The 23,029-nt window shown below is 35.2% G+C and overlaps 1 protein-coding gene across 3 annotated transcripts in view; it reads left to right on the top strand.

Annotated features, from left to right (window-relative positions):
* The window catches only part of UPF2 (UPF2 regulator of nonsense mediated mRNA decay), a 119,872-nt gene that overhangs the window by 16,929 nt on the left and 79,914 nt on the right, over window positions 1-23,029 (top strand). For all 3 annotated transcript variants that reach the window (XM_053665764.1, XM_053665762.1, XM_053665763.1), the window contains exons 4-5: window positions 4,445-4,605; window positions 17,114-17,311. In XM_053665764.1, the coding sequence (XP_053521739.1) occupies window positions 4,445-4,605; window positions 17,114-17,311 (359 nt within the window). The remainder of the gene's footprint in view (window positions 1-4,444; window positions 4,606-17,113; window positions 17,312-23,029) is intronic.

Below are 23,029 nucleotides of genomic sequence, written 5' to 3'. Positions count from 1 at the left end.
TAATTCTCATGAAATTTAACTTATTCTCATGAAAATTTGACAGAGTGCTAAAGTAGATGAAAAGTAAAACCTAGTAGTTTTTCATGGGTCTGCTTCATGACCACTGTTTCAGGATTTTAGCCGCGTGTTTTGTATTATTTTGCATGAATCCATAAGGTCAAAAACTAAAATAGGCTTTTTGTTTTCTTGTCAAGAGTTTTTTTTTCTTTTTTAATTTGACTAATAGAAGATCATAATATCAGTAATACTTGGCATGGAGGTTCTTGGCCTTTTCAACAGTGGGCTCTCGCTTTTTTTTTCTCATGAAGATACTATTTTACATTGATAATAGTACCTTGCATGTGTGATCTTAATTGATCACAGTACCCTTGGAAGAAGTATCTCTGTTTTGAGTGTACAGATTAGGGATTAAAGAGCTGCCCATACCTCTTCATACTGTATTTCTTACAATTTCCATAGTACTCATTTTCATCTGCCTTTAGTACTTGTTTTTTTAAGTGTCTTAGTAAATACATAGCCACTCAGTAATTACCAAGGCTTTTCCAAAGAAAAGGACTCAAAAGAGGATATAAAACTAGGACCTTTAAAATATTGAAAGCTTGCCTTTGCAGATATTCTCTGATTCTGCATTCTCTGTATGCATGTGAGAGACATTTTAATTTCAATATTAAGTATCAAGTGGGTACTTTTACTCTAATTCAGAGGGCAGTATAGTCCAAGAGTTAATAAGCATGGACTGTGAAGCCAGACTTGTATGGGCTAAAGTCCTAGGTCTGTCATTTCCTCATTCTGTAACTTTGGGCAAGTTACCACATACCTTTCTGCTTCCGTTTTCTCTTCTGTAAAATGGGATAAGAACACTACCTCTGAGGTAAAGACGAACGATACAATGAATTTATGTGTGTGAAAGTACTTAATAATAGTATCAGGTTCATTGTAAGTATACAATAAATGTTAGTTTATTCTTAGTATATTGCCTGCCTAATCCTTCAGAAAGACTTAAATGAGAATTTCTTTTTGTGCCTCTTTATTATTTTGAACGTCTGTATGCTAATCACCTTAAATTTTCATAGCTTATTTTAAAGATTCATTTTTAAGTATACAAAATAATATATAAAATAAAAATAACAAGTCAAGCAATAATAAAAATAAAATAATTGAAAACAAAAATGTTTTAATACTAGAATTTTTTGAGGCATTTCTGACTTATTTCTGAGATAATAATACCTGATTCAAGGATAGACTATTTGATATTTTCTGTCAGTTTTATAATATTAAGTTAGGAATATAAAAATATTCCAGAAATCAAGGATTGATGCACCTTAGTTGGGCTTACAGACAATGGTGTCTGTCATATAGTGGGTGAAGGAGGTCTAATTTCCTGTATTTTTATTGTAATGAATATGAATTATAATTAATACTGTTTTATGCTTACTTTTCATACCTTTAATATGTAGCCAGTACCTTCCTATTGTGAAGTGATATCATTAGAGGGAATGAATTTGTTTATAGTATATTTTAAAATGGTACTAAATTAATTTCAGGTGTGACATGGATTGGCAAACTATGGCCCGTAGGCCAGATTAGGCCTACCACTGTTTTGTACAGCTAGTGAGCTAAGAAAGGTCTTTGCCTTTTCAAATTGTTAAAAAAATAATCAGGGGTATTTTGTGAAATATTAAAATTATATGAAGTTCAAAGTTGTGTCCATAAATAAAGTTTTATTGGAATATAGTCATACGTATTTGTTTATGAATTGCCTGTGCTTTCGTGTTATAGCAGCAGAGTTAAGTGGTTGCGACAGATGATGTGGTCTGCAAAGCCTAAAATATTTATCTTGTTCTTTGTAGAAAAAGTTTGCTGTCTTCTAATTTATGACAGTCTGAAAAGTATGGCTTCAGTTCAACTTTCTGTAATAGATGTGCTTTTGAACAGATTGTAATTAAAATATGTGATGAGTCATATCTTCAGCTTGATTTTGCCTAGTGAGATATTCCCATGGATTTCACATAAATTTTGGTGAGATTTATACTGATGTACAGAAGAGGTGCTCTTCAAATGTGCTGTGTAATGTTTAGTTTCCCCATGCAGATTTTCTGAAAATATATAATCAAACTGAATATCTTTTCCTGTGGGTTTCATAAACTTATATAAAACGTAAATAGCACATTCATTAAAAAATATTTTATTTTTATTTTATTAGAACCTCAAACTGATTTTAGGGATTTCGAATGTTCATTCACCTTTGATCGGTTTATTTCTGTGCTTGAAGTTTTAGTCTTAATACATGCTGTGGGCTTAATTTAGTAAGTCCGATATTTAGTAAATGTATAATAAATTAATGGTCAAAGAAAATAGATATGACTATGTAAGTTTTGTGGATAACAGAACTTAGTGCTATTTCATTGGCATTCTGTACCTTTGCCAAATGCTTGCTATAAGATATAATTAGAAAATAAACCAACCAAAATCTAAGTTTTTTTTTTTCCTGGGGACTAATCTCACTGGATAGTAATCTAAACATACATTAATAGTTAATTAAATTAGTACTGTTGAAAAAATTGATCATGAAATCGAGATTTAGGGGAGGGCGAGGAGTATCTCTGAACCTTTAAAGTTTTAAATTTGTTCCAGGAGGACTAGTAAAGAACTGAAATGCATACAAAGGAAACTATCATAGGTTTAAATTGATCCAGTGCAAAGATCCAGGCAAATGTTTGAAAGTGAAGTTGGTACCAGAAAAGGAGTTTTCATTTTCTTTTCTAATAAAATAGTTATCTTGTTACTACTTATCTACTGTAAGCCCTCAATGATTGTATAACTTAAAACTGGGTGTATATTTAGGTGACCAGAATGTTAGAACTTGTTAGAGAAGTAAAGGTCCATATCACATTGTTTTGAGATTTTTCCCAGTTCTTTTTTAAGTATTGAAATAATTTGGCATCTTAATTGTTATTAGTTTTTTATTTCCTTAAAACTATTACCCTTTTAACACAACTTGCTTCAGAATAAATGCTTAAGTTTTTATTAACATTTTTCCTAATTGTTATAGAACATTTAGAGTAGCTTACTTTTGAGTATTTATTCAAATCATCTATTTTATTCACTTAATTTTAATGGCTTTTTAAAACTTACAAAATGACATTCTTATGGAACATTTAAGGTCATTCAAGGTAATGTTAGCCATTTCTTTCATGGTTTGAGTATTTTTAAATGCTTTGGGATTTTGTTTTAATTTTTAAATTTATTCATAAAATCAAAAGAAACTTTGTTTTTGCCTGTAAAATTAGTCTGAAATAAATGTTTGAAGAGAGAAACTTTCTTATGAAAGTGTTTTGGTTTTTAGAGAAAGGCTTTTTAGTCTGGATTATTATGGATAAACTTTTGACATTTTACTAATCTGTTCATAGAACTATATAGTTTGTTGTATAGTTTAATAAGAAAACGAATGACAGTTTGTCATTTTAGTTCCTAATAAGCTAAAAGTCTAGAAATTGTTTGAAATAAGCAGGATTGAATATGTGTAGGCATGTTTTTTTCAACTTTTTCTGTAACCTTTAGATAGCATCACAAAAAACCTCGAAATCATTTTCTTCCCTGTTCATCAGAAAACTCAAATGATGATGAATTAAAAAAACTTATAAATATTACTTTTGAAAATGACTTAATTTACAATTTATAATTGTTTGAAACCTACTGGTATATTTTGCATTAAGATTTATAAATTTAGAATGTTATAGTACTACATAAATATTATAAGGTGGATCTGGCTATAGACATCTCAGCCATCTATACTGGTATAATAAGATTTTTACTTGACTTTATACATTTTGAAAATTTTTAAGTTTAACATTTCTGATTATGGGTGGCTTATTAGTGAACTGTTTGCAGAGTGGAAGAAAAGTTGTGTCCTCTGCTCCTGGCCTTGGTTAAGTGGGTTGTTCAGTTAATATTTGTTACATGAATAAATAACTATTACTTGCACAGTAAATTGAGAGTGGCTATGTGGAAGATGAGAGTTTTTCAAAAGATAATCTCAATTCAGATTGTTGTAAAATTTTAAAGATACTTCTGTAACCTGTTGTTTTTGAAAACTAACTTGTTTGTGTTAAGTATTTTTGGTTAAGTCTCGGGAGTGTGACTGTAACAAAAGACTAAATACTTTTTATTTGGTGGCATATTGTTAAATTTTATGTTCATAGGCATAATTGTTAATCATACTTATTCTTTGAAGAACCAGTGTTAAAATGTAATTGCTTAGGTGAATTTGATTATACAATTTTTTGTTTAATTTAGATATATCTTGAAAATGTTAATTAATAAAAGTAAGTTGTCAGAGAATATTGTGGTAAATGCTTGTGTGATATATGGAACATTACCAGTGTAATAATACACGATCACATCTATTTTGATAAAATTATTGGATTATTTCATTTGTTTATAGGCGTATTCTACATTCTAAAGGGGAGCTAAGTGAAGATAGACATAAACAGTATGAGGAATTTGCTATGTCTTATCAGAAGCTGCTGGCAAATTCTCAATCCTTAGCAGACCTTTTGGATGAAAATATGCCAGATCTTCCTCAGGACAAACCAACACCAGAAGGTAAGATGCCCTTAAAAACAATATAATTTAGTAAGTATTCTCATGTACTAAAGTGTATTATTGTCAGATGTGTATTACTGAAAATTTAAGGATTTTAAATGAAGTAGTAGCAAAACCTAATAAACATAAAAAACAACTTGAAATGCTCTTCTGAATGGAAAAAGCTTCAAACTTAATAATAATTAACTCATGGTATCATGACCAGTTCCTTTGGGTTCTTTTGTAACAGATACCTTGTATTATATCCAGCAGGGGCCTGTCTTAAGCTATACTTGGAGTTGTAGAAAGAGTCACTTTATTAGATAGGTGATAAAATGGATTGGACCTCTGGGGTTCTAATATTTCTATATTTATCCTTATTTTTAATGTTTGTTTTGAATTATATATTGTCTTAAATTATTATTTTGAACTAAAGCTTACTTTGCAGTTTTGTGATATAAATTATTTATAATTTTGTGAGGTGGGTTGTGTTTCATATTCTTTCAAAGGTGTTTCAGATTTCCTTTTTGATCTTTAGTCAGTAGGGCTCTTAACCTGTCACACTAACTGTTGATAAAATATGCTTATATTAGGTAGATACGAGTTAATAAATTATTAATCCTTTTTATTATTTTTGAAATTATTATAAAACTCTTTGGCACTCTTATTTACTTAAAAATCTTAACAGTGAAATATTTGTACAGTGTGTGTGTGTTACGTGCTGTTGAGCTAGTTCTGACTCCTGGAGAATCTGAATGATGTGCAGTGTCCTGTTCTCAACAGCCCTGCTCAGCCCCTGCAGACTCATGGCTACAGCTGCTTTTATGAAGTTAATACACCTCATATTTGGTCTTCCTTTTTCCCTGCTGCCTTTTATTTTTCCCAGCACTCTTGTCTTTTCCAAAGAATCCTGCCTTCTCATGATGGACCAAAAAGTAGGGCAGCTTCAATTTTGTCATTTTTGCCTACAGTGATTTTCAGGCTTAATTTGCTCTAGGACCCACTTGTTCATCTTTCTGGTAGTCCAGGGTATTGGTAGAGCTCTCATCCAGCACTATTTCAAATAAATCAGTTTTTTCCTGTCAGCCTTCTTTACTGTCCAACTTTCTCATCTCCATATAGTAATTGGGAAGACAAGGGTGTAAATGACCCTTACTTAGCCTTAGTCTCTTAGGACTCAACATTTTTGCCCTTGGAGAGCTTTCCTAATTCTTCCATTGCTGCCCTTTTGAATCCCAGCCTTTGCTTGACTTCTTGGCAGCAGTCTCCATTTGAATTGATAAGTGAACCAAGGTAAGGAAACTCTTAACAATTTCAGTGTCTTCATTGTCTCTGTTCAAGTTGTGTATTTTTTCTGTAGTCGTGATTTTTATAATGTTCAAATGCAGTCCTATTTGGTAGTTTCTTTCAGTTTTATCAGAAGTTGGTTCAAATCATTACTACTTTCTGCTAGTAAGATGGTGTTACCTGCATGTCTTAAGTTATTTGTTATTTATTCTACCAGTTTTCACTTCTTCTGAGTCTAGCCTGGTTTTTCATATATGTTCTATGTACAGATTAAATGAATAGAGAAATCAAATGCACCCTTGTCTGACACATTACCTTATAGAAAATTGTTCTGTCTCTATTTTGTCACAACAGTGGCTTCCTGTTCAAGATACAGGGTACACATCAGGACAGTCAAATATTGAGGCACACCCATTTATTTCAGAGTAACCCATAGCTTTTCATAATCAATGCAGTGAAAGACTTTCTTTTATTATATACAACATAGACTAAGTGCTCACACTTAGATCTCAGTGCCTCTTCCTTTTCTGAATCCAGCATGAATGAATATCTGGCATTTCTTGCTCCATGTAAGGTAGAAGCCTTTGTTGTATCACCTTGCGCGTTATGTTACTTGTGTGGGAAATTAAAGCAGTGGTCCTATTGTTACTTTACTCTTTGGCATCTCCTTTCTTGACAGTTGTGCTGTATATTGAAGGTTTCAAGTCTGTAGGCTGTTGTTTTGTTTTCTGCATTTTTGACATATTCTTGTTAGGATTTTAATGGATATTCAATCTCTATGGCTTGGAATAATTCTGTTGGTATCTCATCTAGCCCTGGTGCTGTAATTTTTCTCAGTATTTTGAGAGCAGTTTTCTAGAATTACAGGTTCTTCCTTATAGTAGTCATCTTCAAAGGTACCTGTCATCCTTTTGTCCCTTCTGTATAGATTGTCAGTATAGTATTTCCACCCTCCCTTTACTTTCTCCTGGTCAGATAATGTGCTTCCTTGTTGGCTGTGTTTCATATTTCTAATTTACGTTTGAATTTTCTTTTCATTTTTTAATCTTCCGGTAGAGATATCTTGTTCGTTTCTATATCCTTCTCCTTATCTTTATTTATGTGATAATTGTTGAAAAACTGAATTCAGCATTCTAATTCTGCTTTTCTCTTGTAGTCACCTTTTACTTTTGCCTCTTGCTTGTCTTTAACAATTTTTAGTGTTTCTTTTGTCATCCATCTCTATTTTTTCTCCCTTTTTACTTCCTTCATTGTCTTCACATTCTTCCCTAATAATACAGGGTTTGGCAGAAGTAACACCTGCTTGAGTGTAGGTGGTAGGGTAATAATATGGGTGTAATAATTTATAGTTTTAGTTTAAGCATTTTACCTAAAATGTTGTATGGTGTGCTTCAGTATGGTATTGTTATATTAGAGAATTACATGCTTAGGATTTTGTAATTAAAAATAGGGGTGTTTTGTGCTAGACCCTGTATTTTGTTTCAGTCCATAGTTCTGGTTCTTGGTCAGGTAGGTTAAACAGTGCAAATCCATTGTTTTTTCTTTTCTTTCTTCTTTTTTTAATTTATATTTTATTTATTTCACTTTCATCAATTCCTTTCTTAAAATTTATTTTTACTTATTTCAGTATTTTATATATATTTTTCTAATATATTTTATTGATACTCCATTACAGTTGTCCCATTTCCCCCCTTCATTCCCCTCCACCCTGCACACACCCTCCCCCACCATTCCCCCCCTTTAGTTTATGTCCATGTGTCACCAGTTCTTTAGATTCTATATTTCCCATACTATTCTTGCCCTCTCCATCTATTTTCTACCTACCATCTATGCTACTTATTCTCTGTACCTTCTCCCTCCTTCTTCTCCTCCCACTCCCCTGTTGCTAACCCTCCATGTGATCTCCATTTCTATGGTTCTGTTCCTGATCTAGCTGTTCTCTTAGTTTGCTTTTGTTTTAGGTGTGGTTCTTAATAACTGTGAGTTTGCTGTCCTTTCACTGTTCATCTTTTTTATCTTCTTTTTCTTAGGTAAGTCCCTTTAACATTTTCATATAATAAGGGCTTAGTGGTGATGAATTCCTTGAATTTGACCTTATCTGAAAAGCACTTTATCTGTCCTTCCATTCTAAATGAAAGCTTTGCTGCATAGATCAGTCTTGGATGTAGGTCTTTGAATTTCATGACTTGGAATACTTCTTTCCAGCCCCTTCTTGCCTATAAGGTCTCTTTTGAGAAATTAGCTGACAGCCTGATGGGAACTTTTTTGTAGGTGACTGTCCTCTTATGTCTTGCTGCTTCTAGGATTCTCTCCTTCATTTTAATCTTGGCTAATGTAATGATGATGTGCCTTGGTGTGTTTCTTCTTGGGTCCAACTTCTTTAGGACTCTCTGAGCTTCCTGGATTTCTTGGAAGTCTATTTCCTTTGCCACATTGGGGAAGTTCTCCTTTATTATTTGTTCAAATAAGTTTTCCACTTCTTGCTCTTCCTTTTCCCCTTCTGGTACCTCTATGATTTGGATGTTGGAGTGTTTAAAGATGTCCTGAAGGTTCCTAAGCCTCTCCTCATTTTTTTGAATTCTTGTTTCTTTATTCTTTTCTGTTTGGTCATTTTTTTCTTCTTTCTGGTCCACTCCCTTGATTTGAGTCCCAGTTTCCTTCCCACCACTATTGGTTCCCTGTGCATTTCCCTTCATTTCAATTAGTTTAGCCTTCATATGTTCCTCTAATTTGTGACTAAAACCAACCAGTTCTGTGAGCATCCTGATGACCAGTGTTTTGAACTGTGCATCTGATAGGTTGGCTATCTCTTGGTTGCTTAGAAGTGTTGGCTCTGGCTCTTTTGAGTTCTTCTTGAGCCATAATGTTTTGGTCTGTTCGCGCTTGTTACGTAGGAAGGGTGTTCACCTTCATACGTAGGTGTTCACCAGGGCTGGGCAACCCAGGTCACTGGGTTTTGATGCTGTATGTGGGGGCAGGGTCAGAGAGGGGCAGTGGCGCTTGTTCCATGCTCTTTCTCAGATTTCAGTTTCTTCTGCTGCTTCCATCAAGCAAATTGGGCCTTTCTGGTGCTGGTTTCTGGGTGTGTGGGCTTGTGCACCCTCCAGGACCCTGTGGGTCTCTCTAACAAACTCTCTGTGAGCCTGGGAGCTTCTCCCAGCACCTCAACCCCTAAAGTTTTTCCAGTTGGTGCTTTTAGGCTTTAATACCCATCACTGGGGCCCTGGTTTGTGCTGTCTGTCTCACTGCTCGCTTCTGTGCCTGGTTTATCTGAGTGTGAATGTGTGACCGCAGTCAGCCAGCTGCCCCACACCCTCACCGGGTCCTCCTGTTGCTACCCTACGCCTGGGATCTGCTAACTGCGCCTGCGCTCCTGGGTCGGTCTGGCCACCTTTTTCTGCATGACCCCACTCACCAGCTGCTGACTCCACCCCTCTTACCGATCTGGCTGAATGATTCGTTGTTGTTGTTGTTAGACTTCCGTACAGTTCAATTTTCTGTGTTTTGGTTGCATTTTTGTTACTAAGACTTCATTGTCTTTAAACTTGGTTGTATGAGGAGGTACAGTGTTTCCACCTACGCCTCTATCTTGGCTGGAAGTAGTCTCTCTCTCTCTTTTTTTTTTTTTTACTTTAAATATTTTTTTTATTTTATTGATTATGCCACTACATTTGTTCTATTTCCCCCCTCCGTTCTCTTCCACCCTGCACACCACTCCCCCACCATTTCCCCCCTTTAGTTCATGAACACGTGTCTCAAGTTCTTTAGATTCTGTATTTCCCCTATTCTTACCCTCCCCCCTATCTATTTTCTATCTATTGTCTATGCTACTTATTTTCTGTACCTTCTCCCCCCTTCTCCATCTCCCACTTCCCTGTTGCTAACCCTCCACATGATCTTCATTTCTATGGTTCACTCCTGATCTAGCTGTTCTCTTAGTTTGCTTTTGTTTTAGGTGTGGTTGTTGATAACTGTGAGTTTGCTGTCCTTTCACTGTTCATCTTTTTTATCTTCTTTTTCTTAGGTAAGTCCCTTTAACATTTTCATATAATAAGGGCTTAGTGGTGATGAATTCCTTGAATTTGACCTTATCTGAAAAGCACTTTATCTGTCCTTCCATTCTTAATGAAAACTTTGCTGGATAGAGCAATCTTGGTTATAGGTCTTTGGTTTTCATGACTTGGAATACTTCTTTCCAGCCTCTTCTTGCCTATAAGGTCTCTTTTGAGAAATCAGCTGACAGTCTGATGGGAACTCCTTTGTAGGTGACTGTCCCCTTATCTCTTGCTGCTTCTAGGATTCTCCCCTTCATTTTAATCTTGGCTACTATAATGATGATGTGCCTTGGTGTGTTCCTTCTTGGGTCCAACTTCTTTGGGACTCTCTGAGCTTCCTGGATTTCCTGGAAGTCTTATTTCCTTTGCCAGATTGGGGAAGTTCTCTTTTATTATTTGTTCAAATAAGTTTTCCACTTGTTGCTCTTCCTTTTCCCCTTCTGGTACCCCTATAATTTGGATATTGGAGTGTTTAAAGATGTCCTGGAGGTTCCTAAGCCTCTCCTCATTTTTTTGAATTCTTGTTTCTTCATATTTTTCTGTTTGGTCATTTTTTCCTTCCTTCTAGTCTACTCCCTTGATTTGAGTCCTAGTTTCCTTTCCATTACTATTGGTTTCCTGTGCATTTCCATTCATTTCAATTAGTTTAGCCTTCATATGTTCCTCTGATTTGTGACTAAAATCAACCAGTTCTGTGAGCATCCTGATGACCAGTGTTTTGAACTGTGCATCTGATAGTTTGACTATTTCTTGGTTGCTTAGATTTATTGGCTCTGGGGCTCTGAATTCTTCTTGAGCCATTTTTTTTATCTGTTTTTGCCTGTTACGTGTGAGGAGAGGCGCCTTAGGCATTCACCAGGGTGGGGCCATTCAGGTTGCTGGTTTGTGATGCTCTATGTGGTGGCGGGGTCAGAGAGGGAGCAGTGGGGTCCTCTCGCTCGCCCAGTCTGCCTCATCGCTCACCCCCTGCCTGTTTATCCGAGCGCATATGTGTGAGCCCACTGTCCTGCACCGTGTGGTCTCAATGCTCGCCTCTTCACTGGTTTATCTGCGCACAAATGCTCGACTGACTGCAGACAGCCAGCCGTGCCTCTTCCCTGTGTCTGCCTGTAGCTAGCCCGCACCTGGGAACTGTGCCCTCAGCTGCCTGTGCACTTCCCAGGTCGGGGGATCTTCTCTGCCCCACCTGCTCCGATGCTGGCTTTGCCCCTCTCACCGGTTTAGCTGAGCATTTCGTTGTTTTCGGACTCTGTATTGTCGATTTTTTGTGTGGTTTGGTTGCGTTTATTGTTGTTAAAACTTTTTGTTTTTAGGTTTGGTTCTGCGAGGAGGTAAAGTGTTTCCACCTACGCCTCCATCTTGGCGGAAGCTCTCTCTCTTTTTTTTAAATGTGGACTTTAAATTCATCTATGTGACATGATACATAATAACATATGTGACATCATGGGCTCCACACTATACATGATGGAGAGTGTTCTGCAACTACTTTTTAAAAATACTGCTGTATATCTTATATGTCTTTTTATGTCAGTTCATATCTGGCCATCTAATTGTTTTTAAATTACTACATAGTAATATTTTTTATATAATTGTGCTATATGTACCTTATCCTCTGTTGATTGACATTTAAGTTATAACTTGTTTTTACCTATTATATTCAGTGTTATAGTAAAATTTCTGTACTTATGACTTTTTGTACGTGTACTAGTGTTTCAGGGATAAATTCCTAGAAGTAGAGTTTCTGAGTTAAAAGGTTATACGCATTTTAAGGTTTAATATATAATGCCAGATTCTCTTCCAGAGAAATACACATGCCACTAAGTATATGAGAATGAATGTTTTCTTACATGCTTACCATAGTGCAGTTTTTGATTTTTACATTCTGAGTGTGGTTAAGCATCTTTTCTTTAAGTTTATTGGCTGTTTTTTATATATATGGTTTTCCATGTGACATACTGTCTTAAATTCTTTACCCCTTCTTTTTAAATAAAAATCAAATATTTATCTGTTTTAAAAATTGATTGTGAAAGTGTTTGTCATGTTAAGGAAATTTTACTCTTTTTTATATACATTGCAATTATTTTCCTTCAGTTTTCTGTGGTTTTGACTTTGTAGCATTTTTTTTGCCTCTCAAAAGTGGAAATTTTTTTACAATTTAAAGTACTATGAAATACATTATTTTTCAGATTTACAAAATATTCATACATATTATAGAGTAGAAAGTGAAAGTCTCTTGTCATACCATTCCATTCTTTAAGATAACCTTGGTTGACAGTTTACTATGAATCTGTCCAGACTTCTTTAATACAAAAAGTATGTGCAATAATAAATACATAATTATATATCTATATGGAGTTTTATTGTTCATTTATGTAGGATATTATCTTGTACGACTTCCTTTTTTCTTTTGATAATGCATTTCTGAGAGTCTTTTGAGTCAGTTCATATAGATACACATCATTTTTCTTAATATCCCATTAATATTAGATAGTGTGTATATACAGTTTGTTAGCCCTTATTATTGATATTTAGATTCTTTCTAGTTTTGCTCTGTTACAGCGTTATAATGAACATTCCTGTAAATCATAGTTTATATTTTCTGTTATTTCTGAGGTATAGATTTGTTAATGGAATTTTGTACAATCGGATATTATGCTTATTTTAAATGTTGATAAGTAGTGACCGCTTGCTCTCCCCCAGTGTTATATATCAGTTTGTATTCTAGTTCAGATATGAGAGTGCTTACTCTGCTACTGTCTTGTTAACATTTGTTGATACCAGTCTTTTAAACAATTTTATGGGTCAAAATGATAAAAAGTTTGTTTTAACATTATCCTGATTGATACTGACGTTAAGGATCTTTTCATATGACCTCTTACTCATCTGTTTAGAGCCTTTATTCATTTTCTATTGGGAATTTGGTCTTTATTTGTAGGGACTCTTTATATTATGGATAGTAATTCCTCCATATAAAAATTGCTAGTGTTGTTTTCTAGTTTGTCCTTTGCTTTTGCTTATTTTTTTCATTAAACAGACATTGATTTATCAGTCATTTCCCTTAGATGGGTTTAGTGTTTTATGTTTAAATATATTTGTTTTAAGGCATATAATTAATGAGTTAGGGAACCAATGGCTTTTGTTTTTGCTGTTATTTTTATTTATAATAACTTTTAGTGAATAATCTAATTTGTCTTAGGGTTATCTTAACCTTCATGATCATTCTCCTATTTAAAATTCTTGTTTAGAGAGAAGCACAGTGAGAATAGATATATTCCTGAATGGTCTTATGATCATGAAGTAGGAAATTAATTACTTTTAATGCTCTGAGTTTAAAATATATAGTTGTATATAAAGGTAGAGTTATGTGTCTGTGTAAATTTATATATGGTTTTCCATGTCTGTGTACAATATTTATCTTTTCTCTCCTTTTCCTGTTATTTATCAATTGACCAGTTATGGCAGTATGCCTTATACCCAGGATTATGCCAAAAGGAAGGATGCTTCTTTTATTTTTAATTTTAGTTTTCAGTTACAGTTTACATTCAGTGTTATTTTAGAGTAGTTTCAGGTGTAGAGAATAGTGATTAGGTAATCGTATACTTTACACAGTGTTCCCCTAGATATTCCTAGTGTGCACTTGGTACCATACATAGTTATTTCAGTATTTTTTACTGTATTCCCTATTTTGTCCTATACATTCTTGTAATTGTTTTATAGCTACCAACTTGTACAATACTTCTTTAAAAGAAAAGTTTTTATTTATTTTTTGAAAGAGGGGAAGGGAGGAAGAAAGGGAGAGCAACATTGAGTTGCGAGAGGTATATCAGTCAGTTGCTTCTTGCATGCCCCCAACCAGGGACCTGCCCTGCAAACCAGGCACATGTCCTGACTGGGAATAGAACTGGCAGCCCTTCTGCTCATAGTCCAGCACTCAATCTACTGAGCCATACCAGCCAGGGCAGTACAATATTTCTTAATCTCTTTCTCTCTTTTACCTAATCTCCCAAACTCACTTCCCCTCTGGCAACCACCAGTCTGTTCTCTGTGTCTGAGTCTGTTTCAGTTTTGTTTATATTTCACATACAGGTGTAATCACACAGTATTTGTCCTTCTCTGACTTACATTATTTTACCTAGCATAATACCCTCCAGGTGCATCCATGCTGTCCCAGATGCTACGATTTCATTCCTTTTTATGGCCAAGTAATGTTCTCTTGTGTTACATATATGTAAACTTTTTTATCCGCTTACCTGTCTTAAACCATTAAATTTTTTTATTTATTGATTTTTAGAGAGAGAAAGGAAAGGAGAGAAAGAAAGACATAGATTTGTTGTTCCACTCATGTAGGCATTCATTGGTTGCTCCTTGTATGTGTCCTGACTGGAGATTGAATCCATGACCTTGGCATATCAGGATGATACTCTAACCACTGAGCTACCTGGCTAGGGCTAAAGCACTTTATCTATTAATGGGCACTTGGGTTGCTCCCATACATTAGCTATTGTAAATAATGCTGCAGTGAACACAGCCTTTGGGTGCATATGAAGAAATGCTTTTTAAAAAAAATTATTTATTTTGAGAGAGAGGGGAAGGAATGGAAAAAGGGAGAGACGTGTGAGAGAAACATTGATCTGTTGCCTTTCATACAATCCCAACTGGGGACCTGGCCTGCAACCCAGGCATGTGCCCTGACTGGGAATTGAACCTGCAACCTTCCTGTTTGCAAGCCAATGCTCAATCCACTGAGCCACACCATCCGGGCTGGGATGCTTCTTAATTAAGGGTTTATGTTCTACTTGGAAAGATGATCGTGATATAAGAGGGTTGGAAATTGTCAAAAAAAAAAACCCCAAAACCACACTCACACACAGAAACAACAAAGCTTCGTGGGGGAGGATGAGACTTGGAAAGCTCTATGTTTTAGGAATAGCCAGGCTTCTATATAATTTATTTTGTTTTTTAAAATTTTATTTATTAAATGTGTTTTATTGATAATGCTATTACAGTTGTCCCATTTTTATCTCCCCTTTATTCCCCTCCGCCCTGCCCTCCCCCTCCCACCATCATTCTCCCACCATAATTCATTTCCATGTGTCATACATATAAGTTCTTTGACTTCTCCATTTTCCATACTGTTCTTAACCTTACTCTGTCTATTTTGTGTCTACCATTTATGCTTCTTATTCCCTGTACATTTTCTCCCATTCTCCCCCCTCCTCCTCCCTGATGATAACCTTCCATGTGATCTCTATTTCTGTGAATCTCTTCCTGTTCTAGTTGTTTGCTTAGTTTTTCTTCTTTTTTTTTTTTTAGGTTTCATTGTTGATAGCTGTGAGTTTGTTGTCATTTTACTGTACATAGTTTTGGTTTTCTTTTTCTTAAATAAATCTCTTTAACATTTCATATAATAAGGGCTTGGTGATGATGAACTCCTTTTACTTGGTTTTTATCTGCCTTCCCATTCTGAATGATAGCTTTGCTGGATAGAGTAATATTGGATGTAGGTCCTTGCCTTTCATGACTTGGAATATTTCTTTCCAGCCCCTTCTTGCCTGCAAGATTTCTTTTGAGAAGTCAGCTGGATAGCCCTATGGGGACTCCTTTGTAGCCGACTGTCTCCTTTTCTCTTGCCGCTTTCAAGATTCTCCCTTTATCTTTAATCTTGCATAATGTAATTATGATGTGCCTTATTATGTGCTTCCTTGGGTCCACTTCTTTAAGAGTCTCTGGGTTTCCAGGCCTTCCTGGAAGTCTCTTTCCTTGGCCGGATTAGGGAAGTTTTCCTTCATTATTTTTTTAAATAAGTTTTTCATTTCTTGCTCTTCTTCTTCTCTGTCTGGCACCTCTATGATTTGGATGTTGGCGCATTTAAAGTGGTCCTGGATGTTCCTAAGCCTCTCCTCATTTTTTTGAATTTTTGTTTCTTCCCTTTGTTCTGGTTGAATGCTTTTTTCTTCCTTCTGCTCCAAACCATTGATTTGTGTTCCAGTTTCTTCTCTTCACTGTTGGTTCCTTGTACATTTTTCCTTTATTTCACTTTTTCTAGCCCTAATTTTTTCTTTATTTTGTGAACCATACTCAACCATTTCTGGAGCATCCTGATTACCAGTGTTTTGAACTCAGCATCTGATAGACTGGCTATCTCTGTAATGCTCAATTGTATTTTTTTCTGAAGCTTTGATCTGTTCTTTCATTTGGATCATATTGTTTTTGTCTTAGCATGCCTGTTGCATAGTAAGGGGTGGAGCCTTAGGTATTGGCTAGGGCGGGGCAGCCCAGGTTGCTGTGTTGTGCTGTTGTATGTGGAGGAGGGGCCGAGAGGGAACAATGCCGTTTCTTTTGTTCTCTGGTTGGCTTTCTGGCACTTCCTCCGCTACTCACAAACAAATTGGGCCTTTCTGGTGCTGATTTCTAGGTGGGTGAGTTTGTGTACATTCTAGGACCCCCTGGGTCTCTCCAATGAACTCTCCTTTGAGGCTAGGAGTTTCTCTCTTAGCTGTAATTCCCACAGGTTTTTTCAGTCAGAGGTTCTGAGGCTGTCTTTCCTCGTACTGGAACCCTGGATTGTGTCAATTGTTCCTCCCAGTTTATCTGCATGCAAATGTGGGACTGCCCGTCTACTAGCTACCACCTTGCCACTCATCCTCTCCACCCCGCTGCCTGTCTCTGCCCCTCCTACTGGTCTCAAAGAATGTTTAACTCCTTGGTTTTCAGACATACAATACAGTTTGACTTTCTGGCACTTCTGGTTATTTTTGTTTGTAATTTTTTTTATTGTCCTTCTTTTGGTTGTACAAAGAGGCAAAGTGTATCTACCTATGCTTTCATCTTGCTTGGAAGTCCAGGCTTCTATAGTTTTTATTTTGGTTTTAAGTTTCATGAAGGTAGGCCTAATATATCAAGTGGTTACCTAGTCTCATATTAATTGCTGTTAAGCATTGAAGAGAAAAGCATCTTTATCCTATGCTGTCCTCTAGTCTGTCCTGGTTCAATTTTACTTTACCTAAAACAGTTTGTGATTTGATGTTAAGGATGTTTATGTAAACGATCCAAAGTGCTTGTTGATTGAAGAAGCTTATGTTCATTGAATACTCAAGATTCATTAGTTATGAAAATGAAAATGTCATGTTAAGCATGCTGAACCTCAAAAATAGTTTTAATTCCCTGTGATTTATTATTTTTTTTAGAGCATGGGCCTGGAATTGATATATTTACACCTGGTAAACCTGGAGAATATGACTTGGAAGGTGGTATATGGGAAGATGAAGACGCTCGGAATTTTTATGAGAACCTTATTGATTTGAAAGCTTTTGTTCCAGCCATCTTGTTCAAAGATAATGAAAAAAGTTGTCAGAATAAAGAGTGCAACAGAGATGATTCTAAAGGTAAATTCTAGAAAACAGATTTTTATCTTAAGTTCTATAAAAATTATTTTTAAAATAGTGTCTGTAAGAAGTAATTTTTTAGTTGCTAGTTTCATAACATGAACATTGAGTCATTAGATTAAATGCATAACAGAATAATATGGAATGGCATATCACAGGTTGATAATGGACATACTTTCAACAGTGTTAAAACATTTAAGTTAATGTGAAATAATTTGAATATGTTTATTTATAATACAGTGAATTCATGTGAGCTCTTAATAATATCTAAATTTACCTCATCTTGATTGTTAGGGACATTGTTAGCTCTTTAGTGCTGTTTACCTGTAATTTTCTTTTTAGGCTAGATATCCCTAACTCTTTGTGAGGAAGGTCCTGAATGCTAGTCATACGGTGTTTCCTAAGGGGAATTCTGCCAAACCGTAGAGATGGAGAAGAGAAGATGGAAGGGCATGGTGATGGGGATTTGGAGTGAGATAATTTTTTTAAAGTTACTTTTGTATTCTGATTAATTTAAGTAGGGAACCGATTAAAAATAATAGCTAATAAAAATAATACCTATTATATTTAATATTCACTGGTGCCAAACATCATTTTAGCACTTTATAATATACATAAGAATTTAATTCTCTTAAGAACTCTATGAGACAGCTACTGTCGTTATCCCTACTTTTTAGATGAGGAAACTGTCACAAAGAGGTTAAATAGCTACTCAGGGTCAAATAACCTGCATAGCTAGACCTGAAATTTAATCCCTGTCAGTGACTTGTGCTCTTAATTACTGTGCTAATTGCTTTTCACATTACATTAAGAGTAGTAATTTTTGTGGTTTATATTAAGCTTATGAAATAGTATACTTTCCTTTTGGTATATAAATATTATAATACATCCAAAACATTCTGTCACTCCAGTATCCATTAAACATTTTTTTCTTGTTTATTCCTTTCTCTAGCCCTTGGCATCTCTCAATTTGCATTTTGTTCCTTTGGATTTATTTATTTTGAATATTTCATGTAATGTATCATACAATGAATGATCTCTTATGCTTATTTTCACTTAACATCATGTTTTGGGGGTATATCCACATTATGCACTTAGATGTACTCCGTTTCTTTTTCATGACTGAATTATATTCCATTGTGTATATATACCACAATTTATTCATTCATCTGTTAGTAGACTTCTGTGTTGTTTCCATAGTTTGGCTATTGTGAATAGTGCTGCTGTGGATACATACTTGTTCGAGTTCCTGTTTTCAAGTTGTCGAGTATATAACTAGGAGAAGAATTATGGGATCATTTGGTAATTCTGTGTTTAACTTTTTGAGGAACTACCAAATTGTTTTCCACAGTGGCTAAACCATTTTACATTCTTACCAGCAATGTATAAGGGATCAGTTTCTCCAGTTGGCAAAGGATTTTTGCCAACATTTGTTATCTTCCGGTTTTCTTTTTGATTTTAGCCATTCTTATGAGTGTGAAGTGGTACCTCATTGTGATTTTGCTTACATTATTTTAATGACTAGTGATGTTGGACATCTTGTCATTTACATGTTGTTCATTTCCATATTTTTTGTAGAAAAACGTATTTAAGTCTCTTGCCTCCATTTTTAATTGGAATGTCTTTTTAGTGTAAGAACTTTGTATATATTCTGAATACAAATACCCTAATCAGCTACATGTTTTGCAAATACTTTCCCATTGTCAGGATTGTCTTTTTACTTTCTTGATAATGTCCTTTGATGCACCAAAGTGGTTTTTATTTTAATAGAGACCTAATTTTTTAGAGCAGTTTTAGGTTCACAGCAGAATTAAGTGGAAAGTACAGAGTTCTCATATATTTCCTGCCCCACATAGGTGTAAAATCTCCAATTATCAACATCTCTGACCACAGTGGTCCATTTGTTAAAATCAGTGTACCTATATCAGCATTATTACTACCCAAACACAAAGGTTTTTTTTACTTAAATTTTAAAAAAAGAATTGGTTTTGTTCTTTATTTCATATACATAATATATTGAATAGGGTGGGGTAGTGCTTGTAAGGATTGCTAATTAGAAGAACAGTAAAGCAGTTTCTTACTCTTCATAACATTATTCTTCACAATCGTAAAAATACACTGACCCTTAAAAGTAGGCTTTTTCTGTGAAAAAGGTAGTGGGATCAATTTGTAGTGTGAGAACCTTACACGAGTCCCTTGTGGTAGTTTGAAATAGTAAAACCTCTTGGTTGATCTAAACATACTTTACATTAAGGTAAATTTTATTTTATACTTTATGAAGAGTAGTATTCAAATATTTTAATTATTTCAAAGATCAAAGGGAAATACATATATATACATATATATGTATACATATTTATACACATACATACACTCATTTTAAATATCTACTACCCAGTTTTGTCAGTTAAAGTTTTTAAACGGGCATTTTCTCATACCATTGAAGCCCCTCTCCCCCTTGTGAGGACTAGCTCGTATAATATTAGTTTCCTCAGTAGTGTATGATTTCTGCTATGTCTGTGTTTTTCCCTATCATCATGCAAGTTTGACTTCAAGGGTTGTAATACTTGTTTCTTCTTCAGGAAGTAAGCTTAGGGTCTCAATCTCTCTTATGAAACAGTGTACTGAGTACCATAAGGGAGACAAATATGACCATGGTATCTTTGTACTTACCACATTAGCAGGCAGCAGCCAGGGACTCAAAGAATTATAATTTGAAGTAGAATAGGAGTGGGTCTATAAAAAAAGTACAAAGCACTGACAGTTAAGACAGTGGCGGCAGTTCATATGTTTGGAGATCTCATAAAACCTGTAGAAGAAATAGACCTTTGTGACAGACTTTCAAGCTTGGCTTGGATTTTGACAAGATATATGGAGGTGGACCCTCCTTTTCTAGAATAGTATATAGTACAAATTTAGTATCTTTGTCCTGTATATTCTTTCTCCCTCTCCTTTATTTACTCATGTCTGCCTGCCAAGTTCAACCCTGGATGGATTTAGTCATCTACCATACTGGTTTCTGTATCCAGACTATTGAGCTGTCCTGGAGATGATCAGTTAGGTAGGTTGATAACTTTATAAATTCACGATCGTCCACTTTAGCCAGATCCTCAGTTCTGTGTGGAAACTTGACAGTATTTCTGTCCTCATCTCACTTTTTGCACACTCCATGACACATTTTCATTTTGTTCTGTAGTTTTTATTCTGCTTCCCTCCTTAGTAGATTATGCTTGATGTAGTACTTCATAGAGAAGATAGAAGCCATCAGACAGATTTTCCTTGACAATGTGTACCTTCTTATTTATGTGTCTACCTGCCTTAGTACTTATAGATTGTTTCTTTCCTGGGTGATGTGGTGAACTTTTATACTTTCTGTCAAAGGCCAGTCCATCTTACTCTGAATCTTGTCTCCTTGTTTCTCCTGAACCCTGTGCATTCCATTGTGCCTTTTCTGTCTTCTCTATCGATCTTTCTCTCTTTCAGTCTCTACTGAATCCTGACCTCAGTATACATTTTCTCATCTTTGTAAATAAAACAGAACAGATCAAAACAGAAATTGTGAATGCTTTAGAACCCCTGGGGGCTCTGGTCCCTTTTTAACTATTGTCCTGTCCCTTTTTTTTGAGTCCTCTTGAAATAATTGGCTATACTTGGAGTCTTTACTTTCTCGTTCTTTAGTCCATTCCAATTTGGCTTCAGTGCCACCTCTACCCTGAAACTATTTTTGCCAAAGATAACTAATTCCTTTTATGTTGCTGTATCTCTAGGGCAGTTTCCAGGTTTTGTCTTATTTGATCTCTCAGGCAATTTAACAGTTTACTACTTTCCTGTGGTGCTATACCCTCCTGATTTTTCTTTCTGCTTATCTTTGGCTTCTCTTTCATCTCTTCCAAATGTCCGTGTTTTTCAGGGTCCAGTGGAAGAGGAAGGAATAGTCACTTTAGTAATCAAGTCTAGTTAATCTAACTTGTTAAATGTGTCTTGGATGTGCTTTATCTTTACTGCTATTATTCTAATCTAAGCTACCATTATCTCTTAACATGGGCTACACATGATACCTCCTACCTGGCTCCCCTGTGTTTGCGCTCGCTCCTCCTATGTATTCTAAAAGATTAATTTTACTCTCCTACCTAGTATCTTTTAATGGCTTTACATTTATTTGGAATATAATGTAAACTTGTTAACATTATCTCAAGGACCCTGCAGTTTGGTTAAAGTCTTCTGCTCCAACTATGTCTATTACCACATTGGTTTTACTTTTTTCTCCTTTTCAGTCTCTGCCACAGCCAGTCATCTTGCCTCATGGTTTTCATACATTGTTCTGTTTTGTGCTTACAGTCCTCTGCTCACTGTACTCCATTTCACTCCCAAGTGCCTATTAGTTTAATTTCTCCAGATGGATTGTACATTTTTTGAGAACAAGGGTCACATTTTAAGCTTTTTCTAAATGTTTAGCAGCTTAGAATAATTCTGAATTATATAGTAGCTAAGCAGTAAATGTTCATTTTTGGTAACCAGACAACAGGGAACACTGGAGAATGAATATATGTGCAACATGGCAGGATTTTTGTCTGGGACAGTTAAAGTTGTATCTTTGGTGCTTAGAACACTAATTAGCATGTAGTGGGAATTAAAATTTTAGTTGAATGAAAGGAAGAATGAATATGAAAATATTAGTCTGTCTTTATTTAGAAGCAGCAAAACCACTGCATACTAGAGTTTTGATTCTCCCAAATATAGTGTGGTATTAACTATCAGTAAAACATTTCTACATTTAGTGCAGAAATTATGTGATTAGAAGACTGTAAGAGAAGGTGAGGCTGAGAAATACTACAGTTTGAGTCATTTATACTGCAATTCCATCACTTTTTTTAAGCATAAATTCTTAAACTCAGGAATGTTTTTGTTTTTTTATTTAAGAAAATTTTCAAATGTAAAATTTAGGCTAGTGTAGTAAACTCAATATACTTATTATCCAGTAGTAATTATCAATATTATACCAATCTTATTGAATTAGGTTCAGTTCCTTTTTCTTTTTTGTTCTTCTATAATTTATTTAGTTTTTTAGTAGTTTCTGGCCATTTTTTGTTTTGTTTCATTTTATCAATTTTTTCTAACCCCTGACATTTAAATTAGAACAGTATCTTCCTACTTGGTCTCTCTGTAATCTATTTTTTCCTATCTTTCAAATTTATCTTGTTTATTGTTGGCGAGTATATTGTAGTAATCACATTTGAGTGTTATTCTTATGATCCAACAAAGGTCATTCTGCATAAAAGAGAAACTCTGGAAAATGGGTGGACTTTTCGTCAAGATAGCAGCACAGGTAAACACGGCTCACATCCTCGCACAGCCACATCAAAATTACAACTAAAACATACAATAACCATCGCTTAGAAATGTCAGAAATCAAGTTGCATGAAATCTGACAACTACGGAATTAAAGAAGCCACATCCATCAGACTGGTAGAAAGGGCAGAGATATGGAACAGCTGGTTCCACATCCACATGTGATAGTAAAAAATTGGGGACTTTTTGGGAGTGAGAAGTCCCAGCCCCATACCTGGCCTCCCACGCCAGGGTTCCAGTGCCAGGAAGGTAAGTCCCTATAACTTCTGACTTATAAAACCATTGGGAATTGAGTTGGTGGGAGAAACTTCGGGAGTCCCAGGCAGTTTCTCTTAACCCATACACGGACTTACTCAGACTTACTCCCTG

This window comes from Artibeus jamaicensis, unplaced genomic scaffold, assembly GCF_021234435.1.
Source record: "Artibeus jamaicensis isolate MK-2021 breed Jamaican fruit bat unplaced genomic scaffold, CSHL_Jam_final contig_426, whole genome shotgun sequence".
NCBI classification, from domain to species: Eukaryota; Metazoa; Chordata; class Mammalia; order Chiroptera; family Phyllostomidae; genus Artibeus; species Artibeus jamaicensis.
This window is presented reverse-complemented; position numbering and strand designations above follow the sequence as displayed.